Raw genomic sequence first — 14,650 nt, 5'->3', positions numbered from 1 at the left:
ATAAGTTCTGTCAAGTTCTTACCTGAAGACCACTCTGTCTGGTCCAAAACGAATTAGATCGAAGTCAGAGTGACTATTCTTATCTCCATTTTTGTTTGAGAGAGAGCTTTTTTCAAAAAAAAAAAAAAAAAAAAGAAGTGATTTGCTCAGATTTTCAGTTGACTTCTTGATTTGCACAGATGATCTTTAATGCTTTAATAAAAGAGAAATATGGTGCTTGGCAGCTTGTTTAATTCGTATACAGAGGTATAGAATACGTTTTTCATAACCGCATTCACAAATGTTCATTGTAAAAGTCACTATTTTCATATACACGAGTAGACGTCTGAAGGTATCGATATTGGGATATTAGTCCTGATATTACCAGAGACGTCTCTAAGTATCACTTGGTATCGGACCTGAAAAATATGGTATCTCACATCCCTTCTTCGTACATGCCCGATGTTACAAAATCGTCAAAGCTCGCTGCGGCGAAATCCCCGCCCACTTCCAAGCCCCGCCCAAACCAGCCAATGAAATCCGTTTATTAATGATTGACAGCTACTTTGGCCAATCAGCTTCGAGTTTTAGCGCGACGCACTGACATACCCACCGAAATATCATTTGTCCGGCTCTCCCGGTTCCCGGACTCTGCAGCGGCGACCCGCCAAGACTCTCTGCTACCGCCCGGCTGCTCGTGTAACTCCCCGGGTAGGCTACACCGACAAGGCGGTGGGTCATCCTACATCTGACGGGTTAAAAAATTTGTCCTCCACCTCGATGGAAGCGGACGGTTTCGTGTCCCGGCGAACGTCCCTGGAAACAGCGGGCGTCGACAGCCGGGTCGCAGGCACCGCAGCCGGGGCAGAGTTTCGATGGCTGGGCGGGAGGCTCCTGGACACCACGGGGGGATTCGTTGGGTCTTTTCCGCCGAGGAAGACGGGGGAATCGGGATTTGCCCCGGTGTTGCATCGGGCAACTCCGGAGACCTCGACCTCTGTGGAGCCAGAAATAGACTATGAAGGACTGCCTCAAGGAGTAGCGACCAGCACACATATGCTGGCAGGATCCGTGGCTGGCATCATGGAGCACTGCCTTATGTACCCCATCGACTGTGTCAAGGTATCAGAGCGACGAAACACAATGCATCCACGATTCACTTTATATATATCTATATATATACACATATATGTTAAACTAAACCGTCTCCGGGCCATGTTTATGTTTGCATAAGCTTGGATCCAACGTAGGCCTCAATAGAAGCCTGAGCCAGAGTGTCGTTAGCCTCCGGAGCTAGCATTGCTAACAGAGGTCAGTCAGTTAACTAACGTCTACTAAACATGTGACCTGGAATATATATATATATTTTAGAAAATATTTTTGGGCTACTTTTCAGAATTACTTTACTTTTTTTTTTATTTTTTTTTTTTTATACGACGTTTATACAAGTTAATGCTAATTAATGCTACAAACAGTCACGCTAATTTCTCACTGAGCTGTCATTATGTATGAACGAGCCGGTTAGCTTGAAGTAGCATTAGCCTTTTAGCATGTGTCCTTTATCGGACATGTCTTTTTTTTGTTCGTTTTTGCTCTAACGTGCTATTAGAAACCATGTTGAGCTCGATACCGTGTTAGGCTACACTTAGCTTGACACCACAGTTACTTATTACACCTCTATATGATTTGGAAAAAGCCACGTCTCACTTAACTATTGTAGTATAGTATAGTATAGTAATGCTGTTGCTGCATCTGAGCACTTCATTGTAAGAAAACAAAAAAAGGAGGGTGAGGGGTATTGGTAAAAGTTATAAAACACATCCAGAAAAGCTGTTAAAATAACCATTAAAAACATCATTTTTGGGATTAAGTGAGTTTTTGAGAGTGGGTAAGTTTTTACTTTTAAAGTCCCACAATGTGCATTTACTCTGAAGAGAAACTGGAGGAGACCATGTGGAAAGTCCAGTGCAAATAGACAGATAAGTGGTAGTTGATTAACCCCGAATGCATCATCGGTCAATAGGGCAACAGTCGGTGGTTTAAATGAATGAGTTCTCGGAAACAGGGAGGTGTGGCGGTGCATAGTCACTTTCCAGGTATCTAACTCGAATAGTTTCATGTTAACTTAAAGCCACAAAATAGCAAAGTGTCCCCGATGCAAGACACAGTCCAGATTAATGACTTCCCTTATTGGTATGTGGTGTGAAAGTAAAACCGCTCAACCTCGTCGGCCCGAGAAAAACAAACGAAACCCCACTGTCGACTCTGAGAGGGAAACAATCGGGGAGTTTGTCTTGATTATTTCCTGTTGTGCAGGAGGGGAAAATAATATTAATTTCCCGTGCCGTAGCCGGGAATACATTGTCCTCGTAAAGATAAGCAAAGTGCAGCCTTTATTTTATCTGTTTCACGCGATTAACGTCGTTATCGTTGAGAATTAATATGAGCATTAAAGAGCCACTCGCTGAATCTCACTCCGGACCCTGGACTTTGCTCAGAGGCGTCAGAGACCGTACTTGACTCACTGAACCGTCCTTTTTGACCCACTTTAACAAGGGGTACACAAACGTTACACGAGTGCTACAAATTACTGCTAAGTTTGTGCGCGTAATCCTGATGCAGCTCGTTGTTTCCTTGTGTTTTAGCCAGTTAAACAAATTCTCTTTGAGTTCGAGGTATAATAATCTCAAACTTGTTCATAAGAACAGTTTCCTTTTGCAGAGTTTTGCATCAGAGTTGCATCATGCACAGAATGTCTCTCTTTTTAGGGTTTTTCACTCACAATAACAGAGCTTCACTTAAGCCTAAATCCCTTTTTTTTTGTCATGTTTAGACATTAAGGTGAGTTAACGTCCAGACGTGCGTCACATCTTAGGTGCGTTGCGTTTTTCCGGGGAGCGATGAACACACAGATCTCCGGCCTGTTGAGATGTGGGATTACAGAACGTTTTGCTCGAAAGCGCGCACGCAAACGAGAGCTGCGTGCGAAGGGAAGCGAGTAAAAACCGTGGACGTATAAGTGCTGAGCTCGGTGCAGGTTCGGCAGGAGGAGGAAGTGTGGGAGAAAAATGCTGTGGCTTAAGGAAGTCAGCTTGGAGTTTCGTTACCGTAACGTCTTGTGGTTTATTTCTTTTTTTTTTCACAACCTTGGTTTCCTCACGCCTTCACGCCCAGTCGCCGACGTCTTTATCTCCACGTGCGAAACGCACAAAAGTCCATTCTTCCCTGCTGCTTTTAGAGTCTTAAGATGACGAACGCTGTTCCTGGTTTAATGTTTCACATCAACACAAAAAGGTTTTAAGCCTGTTGGTAAATCCAGCGGCGGAAAATTGAATGTAACGTTCTCTTTTTTTTTTTTTGTTTTTGTGTCAAAGCTATTGTTGAACCTCTTGTTCCGCCGTGAAACAGCGTTTGCTGCACACGTGGGATGTTCCAGTTTATTCTAGTGAATTTTATAGCACTGGAATGTAGTTTACTTTTCAAACGTGATCGTGAGGTTTACTCTGGAAAGTATTTGGATGGTTTCTGCGCGTCTTCGTGTTGCACCACAGCACTGAATGTCTCCTGTGTGGATGGTACTAGATAAATAAGTTACACGGATAGAACGTCGTGAGGCAGAAATGATGGTGAACTCATGATATTCATGGTTATTTTTGTGCAAAAAATGAAACAAGTCTGGGAAAAACAAGCTGTTATAAACATCCATACATGAATAATCAATGGATTTATGAACGAGGAGGCATAAAGATTGGAAAGAACGCGTGAAAGTGAGAGGGCTCTGCTGCTTATCTCCTGATAGATGTTGGGACTTTTGCTCCAGTGACATCCTTTCAAATCAGTGACCACTTGTTGTCGAGCGTTTGGTCCAAGAGAAGCCGCTCGTAGATCGTTGTTTTTCTCCTACGGCCCAAAGTCGGTTCAAACACCCATTCACAAAACGTCATAAGAAGCCGCCTCGATCACACATCATTATGACACGTCGTCTGTTATTGTTCATCACCCGGTTTGTGTTTTGTTTTTTTAGTGAACGTGAACCTTTTTTAGTTTCGTTTCCAGGAATCCCGCCCGCTCTGAAAAGCTCCGGACTCGGAATAAGCTGCTCGAATGTGGGACGTCTGTGCACATTCCACACGAGTTTCTGTTTCCCAGAAACAGAAACCGGGAACATCCAGGCAGCCTCCTCTTCCTCCTCCTCCTTCTCCTCTTCCTCCTTCTCCTCTTCCTCCTCCTCCTCTTCCTCCTCCTCCTCCTCCTCCTCCTCCTTCTCCTCTTCCTCCTCCTCCTCCTCCTCCTCTCCTCCTCCTCCTCCTCCTCCTCCTCCTCCTCCTCCTACTCCTCCTCCTTCTCCTCCTCCTCCTCGTCCTCTTCCTCCTTCTCCTCTTCCTCCTCCTCCTCCTCCTCCTCCTCCCTCCTTCTCCTCCTCCTCTTCCTCCTTCTCCTCTTCGTCCTCCTCCTCGTCCTCCTCCTCCTCTCCTCTTCCTCCTCCTCCTTCCTCCTCTCCTCCTTCCTCCTCGTCCTCCTCCTCCTCTCTCCTCCTCCTCCTTCTCCTCCTCCCTCCTCTCCTCCTCTTCCTCCTCTCCCCGCCCCCTCCTCCTCCTCCTCCTCCTCCTCTCTCCTCCTCCTCCTCTCCTCCTCCTCCCCCTCCTCCTCCTCCTCCTCCTCCTCCCCTCCTCTCCTCCTCCTCCTTCCTCCTCTTCCTCCTTCCTCCTCTCCTCCCCTCCTCTCCTCTTCCTCCTCCTCCTCTTCCTCCTCCCTCCTCCTCCTCCTCCTCCTCCTCCTCTCCTCCTCCCTCTCCTCTCTCCTCCTCCTCTCCTCTTCCTCCTCCTCCTCCTCTCCCTCCTCCTCTCCTCCTCCCTCCTCCTCTTCCTCCTCCTCCTTCTCCTCTTCCCCTCCTCCTCTTCCTCCTCTCCTCTCCTCCTCTCCTCCTCCCCCTCCTTCCTCCTCCTCTCTCCTCCTCCCCTTCCTCTTCCTCCTCCTCCTCCTCCTCCTCCTCCTCCTTCTCCTCCTCCTCCTCGTCCTCGTCCTCCTTCTCCTCTTCCTCCTCCTCGTCCTCGTCCTCCTCCTCCTCCTCTCCTCCTCCTCCTCCTCTTCCTCCTCCTCCTCCCTCTCTCCTCCCTCTTCCTCCCAGAAACAGAAACCGGGAACATCCAGGCAGCCCCTCCTCCTTCTCCTCTCCTCCTCTCCTCCTCCTCCTCCCCTCTCTCTCCTCCTCCTCCCTCCCCCTTCCTCCTCCTCCTCCTCCTCCTCCTCCTCTTCCTCCTCCTCCTCTCCTCCTCCTCCTCCCCTCCTCCTCCTCCTCTCCTCCTCCCTCCTCCTCCCTCTTCCTCCTCCTCCTTCTCCTTCCTCCTTCCTCCTCCTCCTCCTCCTCCTCCTCCTTCCTCCTCCTCCTCCTCCCCCCTTCCCTCCTCTTCTCCTCTTCCTCCTCTCTCCTCCTCTTCCCTCCTCCTCTCCTCCTTCCTCCTCCTCCTCCTCTCCCTCCTCCTCCTCCTCCTCTACCACCTCCTTCTCCTTCTCCTCCTTCACCTCCTCCTCCTTCTCTTCCCCCTCCTCCTCCTCCTCCTCCTCCTCCTGCTCCTCCTGTCCTCCTTCTCCTCTTCCCTCCTCCTCCTCTTCCTCCTCTCCTCTTCCTCCTCCTCCTCTCTTCCTCCTCCTCCTCCTCCTCCTCCTCTCCTCTCCTCTTTCCTCCTCTCCTCTCCTCCTCCTCCTCCTCGTCCTCCTTCTCCTCCTCCTCCTCCTCCCCTCCTTCTCCTTCCTCCCCTCCTCCTCCTCTTCCTCCTCCTCCTCTTCCTCCTCCTCCTCCTCTTCCTCCTCCTCTTCCTACCGTTTCCCAGAAACAGAAACCGGGAACATCCAGGCAGCCTCCTCCTCTCCTCTCCTCCTCCTCCTCTCCTCCTCCTCCTCCTCCTCCTCCTCCTCTCCTCTTCCTCTCCTCCCCTCCTCCTCCTCGTCCTCCTTCTCCTCCTCCTCCTCGTCCTCTTCCTCCTTCTCCTCTTCCTCCTCCTCCTCCTCCTCCTCCTCCTCCTCCTCTCCTTCCTCTTCCTCCTCCCCTCTTCCTCCTTTCCCCAGAAACAGAAACCGGGAACATCCAGGCGGCCTCCAGGAGGCAGCCTCCTCCTCCTCCTCCTCCTCCTCCTCCTCCTCTTCCTCCTCCTCCCCCCTGTCCTCCTCCTCCTCCTCCTCCTCCTCCTCTTCCTCCTCCTCCTCCTCGTCCTCCTCGTCCTCCTCGTCCTCCTCCTCGTCCTCCTCCTCCTCCTCTCCTCCCCCCCCCCCCCCTTCCTCCTCCTCCTCTTCCTCCTCCTCTTCCTCCTCCTCCCCCCCCTCTTCCTCCTCCTCTTCCTCCTTCTCCTCCTCCTCCTCCTCTTCCTCCTCCTCCTCCTCCTCCTCCTCGCTGCATGTGGTGGTGGGAGTTTGTCTGTTGCGTGTTCTGAAACTTTTCCCTCTGGAGTTTTGGGTTTTGCTCCATCGCTCTGACTTTCCGTTCGCCCGTGGCCACATTCAGCTCTTCTGATCTGCGAGCGGCTCGCTGGGCGTTTTGATAAGCGCCAAATTTCAAGCGAGAAGATGCAATCTTAAAAAAAAGCAGAACAAAAAATGTGTCAGAAAAAGGAGCAGGTAGAAGTAGAACGTGTATAACGATAATCCTTTCTCACTTCATTCATAAATAAATAAAGATAAAAACCATTACAGCTTCAAAATGAGTCATGAAAACTGTGAAAATTTCTCTTATAACCAAATATAAGCAGCCTATCGAGACTGAGCTTACAACCCCAGTGTTTAAGACAACTTAACTGCTTCCATGTTTCTCCCAGAGATCTGAAAAAGTTTTATTCACATACACACATTCACAGCATCTTTTGGTTGTAACCGGGGCTTAAAATGTTTTTTTTTTTTTTTTTTTTGAACCCACTTAACTAATTACCAAGTGTTTCATTAATGCTGGTTGTATAAATTCATCCTGAGACGAATCCAAATACTCTGATCTGATCTGATGAACAATCGTTTCCGCGTCTGTGTCTCTGCTCCCTCCAGACTCGCATGCAGAGCCTTCACCCCGAGCCGGGGGCGCGCTACAGGAACGTGATGGACGCGCTGCGGCAGATCGTGCGGACGGAGGGCGTGTGGCGGCCGATCAGGGGCGTGAACGTGCTGGCGGTGGGGGCGGGGCCCGCGCACGCCCTCTACTTCGCCTGCTACGAGAAGATCAAGTTCTCGCTCGGCGACGCCGTTCACCCCGGCACCAACAGCCACTTCGCTAACGGTGAGACGCGCAGCAACAACAACAACAACAACAACTGGAGATCAAATTTAAAACGTGTGAAGCGAAAACGCTTTGAACTCGCGCGCGTCGCCGAAAGAGGGAGGAAGTCGGGTCTCGTTTCGGGCTTTAACCGCTTCTTCTTTTTTTTCGTGCTGTGCAGGGGTGGCAGGCTGCGTGGCTACGTTGCTGCACGACGCCATCATGAACCCAGCAGAAGGTAAAGCTTCCTCCGTGTCGTTGAGCTCACCTGATGTGCGTCTGTAGTGTGTGTGTAGAGTTGCTCTATTTATAGACGCCCTCAACCTCCTTAGACGAACGTATGAAGTCAGTGTGATGCAGTGTCGTGATCTGGACACTAGGTGGAGCCACACGCTAGGTTTTAGGGAACTAGAGAACTGTTAATGTCGTTGAGATGCACCGTTTGGAACAAAACAATATTAGATACAAGTCTTTAAGTTTGAGCTGATTAATCACACGAGGAGACGTGCCTCTCGTTTTTCTTCCAGTTGTGAAGCAGCGCATGCAGATGTTCAACTCGCCGTACCGCGGCGTGCTGGACTGCGTGGGCTCGCTGCTGAAGCGCGAAGGCCCGGGCGCCTTCTACCGCAGCTACACCACCCAGCTGACGATGAACGTGCCGTTCCAGGCGCTCCACTTCATGACCTACGAGTACCTCCAGGAGCTGCTCAACCCCCACAGACAGTACAACCCTTCCTCCCACGTGGTGTCGGGCGCCCTCGCCGGGGCCCTGGCCGCCGCCGCCACCACCCCCCTCGACGTGTGCAAGACCCTCCTCAACACGCAGGAGGCCCAGGCCGTCCACGTGGTCCAGGCCGAGGCGTCGGCGGCGGCGGCGGTCGGGGCGGCCGCCGCCTCGGCCGCCGGCAGCCGCCACATATCCGGCCTCGGCGAGGCCTTTCGGACGGTGCACAGAATGGGCGGCGTGCCGGCGTTTTTCAAGGGCGTCCAAGCCCGCGTCATCTACCAGATGCCCTCCACCGCCATCAGCTGGTCCGTCTACGAGTTCTTCAAGTACATCATCACCAAGAAGCAGCACGAGCGGCGGCTGCGCGGGGATCGGGACGCGGACAAGTGAGCGGCAACGCGGCGGTTTATGGCGCCGTATCGATCAGTGGCATCGGTATTTATATCTAAACATGGGACAGGTTTAAAAAAAAAAAAAAAAAAAAAAGCTCTCTTAGATTCTTTATGCAAACAGAAAAGTCAACTTTAACACCGTTTACTGAAATCTGATTTAGATCATAGCAGGCGAAGGCGCGTGAAACTGAGACGACTCGTCTCTCGGTGGGTCGGGACGAACGAGTGCTGATCCACGTGGACGGGCCCTGAAAAACGGCAGAAAGGCCTGATTCCAAATGTTTTTTTTTATTAGTGTTCAGCTTGACAAACTTTCAGAAAGTGAGATAATGTGTGAGGGCTGATAAAATCATTGTTGTTACACTTTAAAGAAGCAGTGCTGACTGAATCCAAGTGAATGACAGGGCAGCGGGCGGGAATTTAGGCATTTCTGTTTGGGCTGTTGTGTCCGGCACAATGCATTAAAAAACAAATATAAATAGATGGAGATAAAATACTGTAACCAGGGTTAAAGTAGTGACTCTGAGCTTTAGTTTAAGTGTTTTCTTTATTTCACTTCCAATGAACTCTGTAATAATTGTAGCATTTTTATTTTTTTTTTTCGTATACGCACACCTATAAAGGATAAAAGTCCTGCACCTATGGGACTTGTTTACCCTTAAAGCTCAGAGTCACTTCTACCTCCTTGTTACAAAGCATTTGAGTCAAAACGAAAGTATGAGAATCATTCTGCTTCTCAAAAACACTTTAAAAACTGCACCGTAAACTCAGAAACGCCTCAGTCCGGTTTTACTGCCATAGCACCTTCCGGCCACAAGGGGGCGCACGGTAAAACACGACCTCATAGTTCTCTGCATCATAACTTCTTTCTTTCTTTCGGTGGTGTTGTGTTGGTGCAGAGGAGTGTTTCCTCTGAGCCAGAAACGCAACCACATGATAAAGAAGAGTAAAAGTTGAGGATGGGGCAAAGTGTTGGGACTTAATCATCCTTTTCACATCGTTACATTACAGAATCGGTTTGAAAAAGACTCAGAGAAGGGAACAAGGAAAAAGTAAAGCTGGTATTTTTTTTTTTTTTTTTTTTAGATAAAACATATTCAAACGTCAAAGTGGAAACTCAGTTCAGTGACTCCACCGCTTTATTCTGTCCTTCAAATGAAAGCAGGAAAACTTCTGGTCTTTTTTTTTTTTTAAGGTCGGCATAATAATTTAACATTACCGCTTCAGTATCTGGAACGAGCCAAGTGCTTTCCACACGCAAACATCTCGCACCACCTCCGGTCGGAGGGTTTAGAGCGTCCGTTAGTGACGAGTTTGTAGAGCGATGCTGGTAGATTTTTTAAAAACTTTCTGTTTTCAAACGCATCCGACTGACAGACGTCAACGCTGTGAAACATCCAGCGAAACGTCTTTCTCAAACTGGAAACAACTTCTTTCTGTCCTCTGGTTCATGCTGTTGTTGTTTGACATTGCACAGAGTCCAAGCACTTAAGAGCAACTCCTTTTTTTTTTTTTTTATCATATTTACAACAAAACATAACAAAATAAAACTCCCCACACATGCCTTCAGTTAGCCGCCAGCAGCAACCGCACAACTACTACGAAGAGATCCTCAGATAAAGATATAATATTGTGTTATAAAGCCATAAAACAGAGAAAAAATGTACATAATATATATAAATATATATAGATACATATATAAATACGGGCAAATATCACCATTTTGAACCAAACTTGTACGTTGAATGAAACAAGTGCTATCAAGATTGTGCTTTTTTGTACTCGACAACACAAAGCGTGGAAGGTAGCATAAAGGATTCATTTTAAATTCAAACAGAACATAAATTTGTGATGTGTAGGGGGGTGAAATAATTTAAAAAATAATAATAATAATTATTAGTGAGAGTGCCGGTCCCGTGAAGCCAAGTTTCAAAAAAATATTAAAAAAAAAATTGGGAAACCAAAGACGGAGCGACGAGGAGAAGGAAGTGGTCGTTTGTCAGACGACAACACTAATGTGAAATGCTTGAACACTGTTTGAAAGCGACACCTGTATTTTTGTGAATTGTAAATAAACTCGCTATGGCAGCTCCTCGCAGAAGCAGGGTCTTCTCTTGGTGCTGGCTCTCCAAGCGCTGAGAGACCATCGAGGTCGTCTGCTTGTCTTCTTTTCTTTCTCCAGCGGCGGGAAACGTCCACAAACCGGTGGATCGATGCGATTTCGTCGCTGTTATTTTTAACAGACGAGTGGATTTTGGAATAATTGGAGCGACGTCTGTGCTGTCGTTTCATAGAAACATTAGAAGTGTCAGTGAAATTAACAAAGCATCAAACATTTTCACAGATATTTTCCCCAGATCTGTAGACGTCAGCGACTTCTTCGTCCAACAACTCCGCGCCTCCAGCTCTCCTTAAATCATTACTGAACCGTTTCTGTTTTGTGACCAGGTGATTATTATCCTGCTGAAAGAGGCCGTGAGAGAGAGAGAGTTTTGTCACCATTAAAAGGGTGCACATGGTCTGCAGCAGCAGTGCTTTAAGTAGGTGGTACGCGTCAAAGTAACGTCTCCACGTGGACGGCGGGACCCAAGGTTTTCCCTCCGCCTGCTTGTCTTCTTCCCGGAGTGTGTCCTGGAGCCAGGTGAGCCCAGGTAAGCGACGTCAAACGCCCACAAGAGGACCCATTATTCAGTTTTGGTGCCTCGTTGTAGGTGTTTTTCTGGTGGAGGGCGGGTCAGTATGAACTGATCCACTGTGTGTTCTGACCTTTCTGTCAGAATCAGCGTGAACTTATTTTCTTTAGTTAGGGTGGGGATTAGGGATAAGTGTTAGCGGCTAGAGACGGGTTAGCTACCAGGTTTGGTGTTGGGGTTAAGGTTAGCTGCTAGGTTTGGTGTTAACTACTGGGTATTGGGTTAGCCGCTAGGGTTGGTTTAAGGATTAGCCACTCTTGTCAGGATTTGCTACTAAGGTTAGCTACTAGTGATGGGTTTAGCTACTAGGGTTAGTGGTTAGGTGATTAGGTTAGTGTTAGTTACTATGGTCGGGGGTAAAGTTAGCTACTAGGTTTGGGGTTACCTGGTTGTGATTGGGTTAATTACTAGCAACTGGGTTAGCTATGAGGGATTGGTTTAACCACTAGGTTTGGTGTTAGCTATTAGTGATGGTGTTGGCTACTAGTGCTGGGGTTAGCTGCTAGGGACTGGTTTAACTACTAGCAACTGAGTTGGCTATGAGGGATTGGGTTAGCTATTAGGTTTAGGGTTAGCTACCAGGGATTGTGTTAGCTATTAGTGATGGTGTTGGCTACTAGGGTTAGGGTTAGCTGTTAGGAATAGTGTTAGCTACTAGTGTTGGGGTTAGCTGCTAGGGACTGGTTTAACTACTAGCAACTGAGTTGGCTATGAGGGATTGGGTTAGCTATTAGGTTTAGGGTTAGCTACCAGGGATTGTGTTAGCTATTAGTGATGGTGTTGGCTACTAGGGTTAGGGTTAGCTGTTAGGAATAGTGTTAGCTACTAGTGTTGGGGTTACCTGCTAGGGATTGGGTAAACTACTAGCAACTGGGTTAGCTATGAGGGATTGGTTAAACCACTAGGTTTGATGTTAGCTGCTAGGGATTGGGTTAGCTACTATTGATTGGGTTAGCTATTAGGTTTAGGGTTAGCTACCAGGGATTGGGTTAGCTACTAGCGATTGGGCTAGCTATTAGGTTTAGGGTTAGCTACCAGGGATTGGGTTAGCTACTAGTGATGGTGTTGGCTACTAGGGTTAGGGTTAGCTGTTAGGAATAGTGTTAGCTACTAGGTTTGGGGTTAGCTGCCAGGGATTGGGTTAGCTACTAGTGACTATGGTTGGGATTAGCTGTTAGGACTAGTGTTAGCTACTAGTGTTGGGCTTAGGGTTGCTACAAAGGTTACAATTAGCTGCTTAAGAAGTAAGAGTTTTTTGTTTATCGTACTTTGCCTATTCTATTTCTTATTTCTTATTTTTGTTCATAGCAGCTGGAAATATAATTTCCCAGAGGGAGTCATCCCAAAGGGATCAATAAAATCTAGTCTAGGGTCTGGGGTTGGGGTTAGCGTTCACTACCAGGGTTTGGGCCAGTTGCTAGGCTTAGGGTGCTGCTGTGTCTCTGCTGGATCAGAAATAAATCCAGGCTTCCTTCACTTGCTGCATCAAGTGATCCTTGACCATCCATCGCCTCCGTTCGTCAGTTCACCTGTTTTCCTTCCTTATTACGTTTGTTAGATACTGACACAGACCCAAGAACATCCCAGAAAAATGACAGAAAATGCTCTGTCACAGTCGTCGGCTTAAAGTCTTTTGATCTTTGAGGAGAAAATGTTCTCTCGCTGCTTTACATATCGTCACCTGCTGACGGTTAATCAGTGATATTCACCGGTCGAAAGAGTTTAATCAGACAACGAACCATCACTCAAACAAAAATAAAAAAACGTTCACTTACACTGACCTGTAATTAGTGGGCAGATGTTAAATACAGTCAACAGGAGCAACGTTTGAAGACGTTTATGAAACCTTGTAGGTGCCAGGTCAGTTCCAGGTCACGGTGTATTCGTCACTTCACAGATATGTCAGACGTCTTTGAGAAGCCTCAAACAAATCCAGTTGCCTTTGTTAAGCTTTGCTTCTAGACAAACCGTAACATGTTGGATGGGCGGGAGGCCTCCGCGTTGGGGAACTAATGAATATAAGAATACAAACACAAGCAGAAGATTGTCTAAACTGTAATTTATTAAGATCAAACGATACAAACAAAACAAAAAAAAAAACGCGACGGGTCGGTCAAGAAGACACTCAACCCACAAACCCCCAAAACTGAACCCTAATCAGAAATAAGACCCAAAAACAAAAGAGAGACTACTGGAGCTATCAAACACAATATTACATAAATTACAGCCTCTGCTCCGCTGGTAATCCTTCAGATCAGCTTCACCTGTGGAAGAGAACACAAGCTTTAAACGGTCTTTACCGCTCTTGACCAACAAAGAGGAAAACCGAGACCTGCAACAGTAAGTTATCGCAAAAAAAACATAAATAAAATCCCCCGGATAACCTCAATTACTATTTACATGGAGTTAGTCGACCACGCTACAGGCTGTGTACGGCTCAGGACAATTAAAAGCGAAGGTTAAATTCCCAGTTTAAAATGTGAAAAACACGCTCTGGTCCGTTTTTAAAAGTGCGTTTAATGAACGGATGTCGTTGGGATTTTATTTGGTGAAAACAAATTTGTTACGTTAGATTGAACTTTATTGTCGTTACACGTGTACGGGCGCAGAGCAACCGAACGCAGTTGAGCGTAGCGCATGTGGACGATGTTCCCCAGCAGAAATCCTCCACCTCCACCTCCCCTCTGCACCAGATCCCGTTTCACTCGAGGCCCCCCCGTGTTTGTTGTCATTCCCCGCGGCCTACAAGCTAAAATGTTGTCTTTACACGTCTCTCATCTCACTTTACCCCTCTTTTTCCAACTCCCTCTGTTGTTTTCTCCCCCCGGCGCTCGGAGACGTGAGGGGATCCATTCAGGCCGACAGGAAGGTTCTTGGCAAGTGAGGTCACGCCCTCGTCTTGAGGGCACACGGCAGCGGGTTTGGTCAGAGCCAAGGTCAACACCAGGCGTGTGCGTTTGCGCGGGTGGAACAACAAGACAAATGATCTAACGGGGGGGGGACACCCCGCTCACGCTTTGCAAATCGATCAAACCGGGGGAATGTATTTGTTGATGTTTCTCTGGGAAAGACAGAAGAAGAAGAAGAAGAAGGTTTGGACCAACACGTTCCTCCTCTCGGTTTGATAAATGGTTTCAAATGTGGGATGAGTTCCTAATCTCTCCATCGGTGACGCTCCACCTGCAGGTCGCCCAAATACGAACGCCGCCGCTCTTCACAGACCTGTTGAGATCAGCACAAACAGCATTAATCATGATTCAGGATCCCCACGCGTCGGCCACATTCACGGAGCTTGAGGAACACGCCCCGAAACCCACAGAGATGGTGATAAATACGTGTGCTCTTTTTGCAACCGTTTCAAAATATAAACTATTCAAGTGCGATTTTTGTTGAAACTGTTGCGTTTCTGAAGAACTGTTACGCAAAACACCCGCTGCTTCTCTCACAAACTTAGTCAAAGAGAAGCCAGTCAAACGAATGAAACGGTGTTATTATTAAAAGTTTATACTAGTGTGTTTGTTTGTCCAAGGAAACGAGTCGTTTGTAAAAGGAAGTGAAGCAAATTCAGGCTGGTATCGGCGATACCGATCCAATATCAATACAATAAAATATAAATATAAAT

General features: G+C 47.7%; 1 protein-coding gene across 1 annotated transcript; it reads left to right on the top strand.

Annotated features, from left to right (window-relative positions):
* Positions 1-609: 609 nt before the first annotated feature.
* On the top strand, positions 610-10,479 carry LOC125002093 (mitoferrin-2-like). The gene is made up of 4 exons (XM_047577280.1): positions 610-1,101; positions 7,009-7,237; positions 7,398-7,454; positions 7,744-10,479. The coding sequence occupies exons 1-4, from the start codon at positions 760-762 to the stop codon at positions 8,331-8,333; spliced, it is 1,218 nt and encodes a 405-aa protein (XP_047433236.1). The 5' UTR covers positions 610-759; the 3' UTR covers positions 8,334-10,479.
* The last annotated feature ends 4,171 nt before the right edge of the window (positions 10,480-14,650 follow it).

This window comes from Mugil cephalus, chromosome 2, assembly GCF_022458985.1.
Source record: "Mugil cephalus isolate CIBA_MC_2020 chromosome 2, CIBA_Mcephalus_1.1, whole genome shotgun sequence".
Taxonomy (NCBI): domain Eukaryota; kingdom Metazoa; phylum Chordata; class Actinopteri; order Mugiliformes; family Mugilidae; genus Mugil; species Mugil cephalus.
The sequence above is the reverse complement of the archived record's forward strand: the minus strand, read 5'-3'. Positions and strand labels throughout refer to the sequence as shown.

Bases quoted from the DNA above. Each gene is read 5' to 3' on its own strand.
- LOC125002093 (XM_047577280.1), top strand. From the start codon at position 760: ATGGAAGCGGACGGTTTCGTGTCCCGGCGAACGTCCCTGGAAACAGCG. The intron at 1,102-7,008 runs GTATCAGAGCGA...TGCTCCCTCCAG, and splicing joins ACCCCATCGACTGTGTCAAG to ACTCGCATGCAGAGCCTTCA. The intron at 7,455-7,743 runs GTAAAGCTTCCT...TTTTTCTTCCAG, and splicing joins CATCATGAACCCAGCAGAAG to TTGTGAAGCAGCGCATGCAG.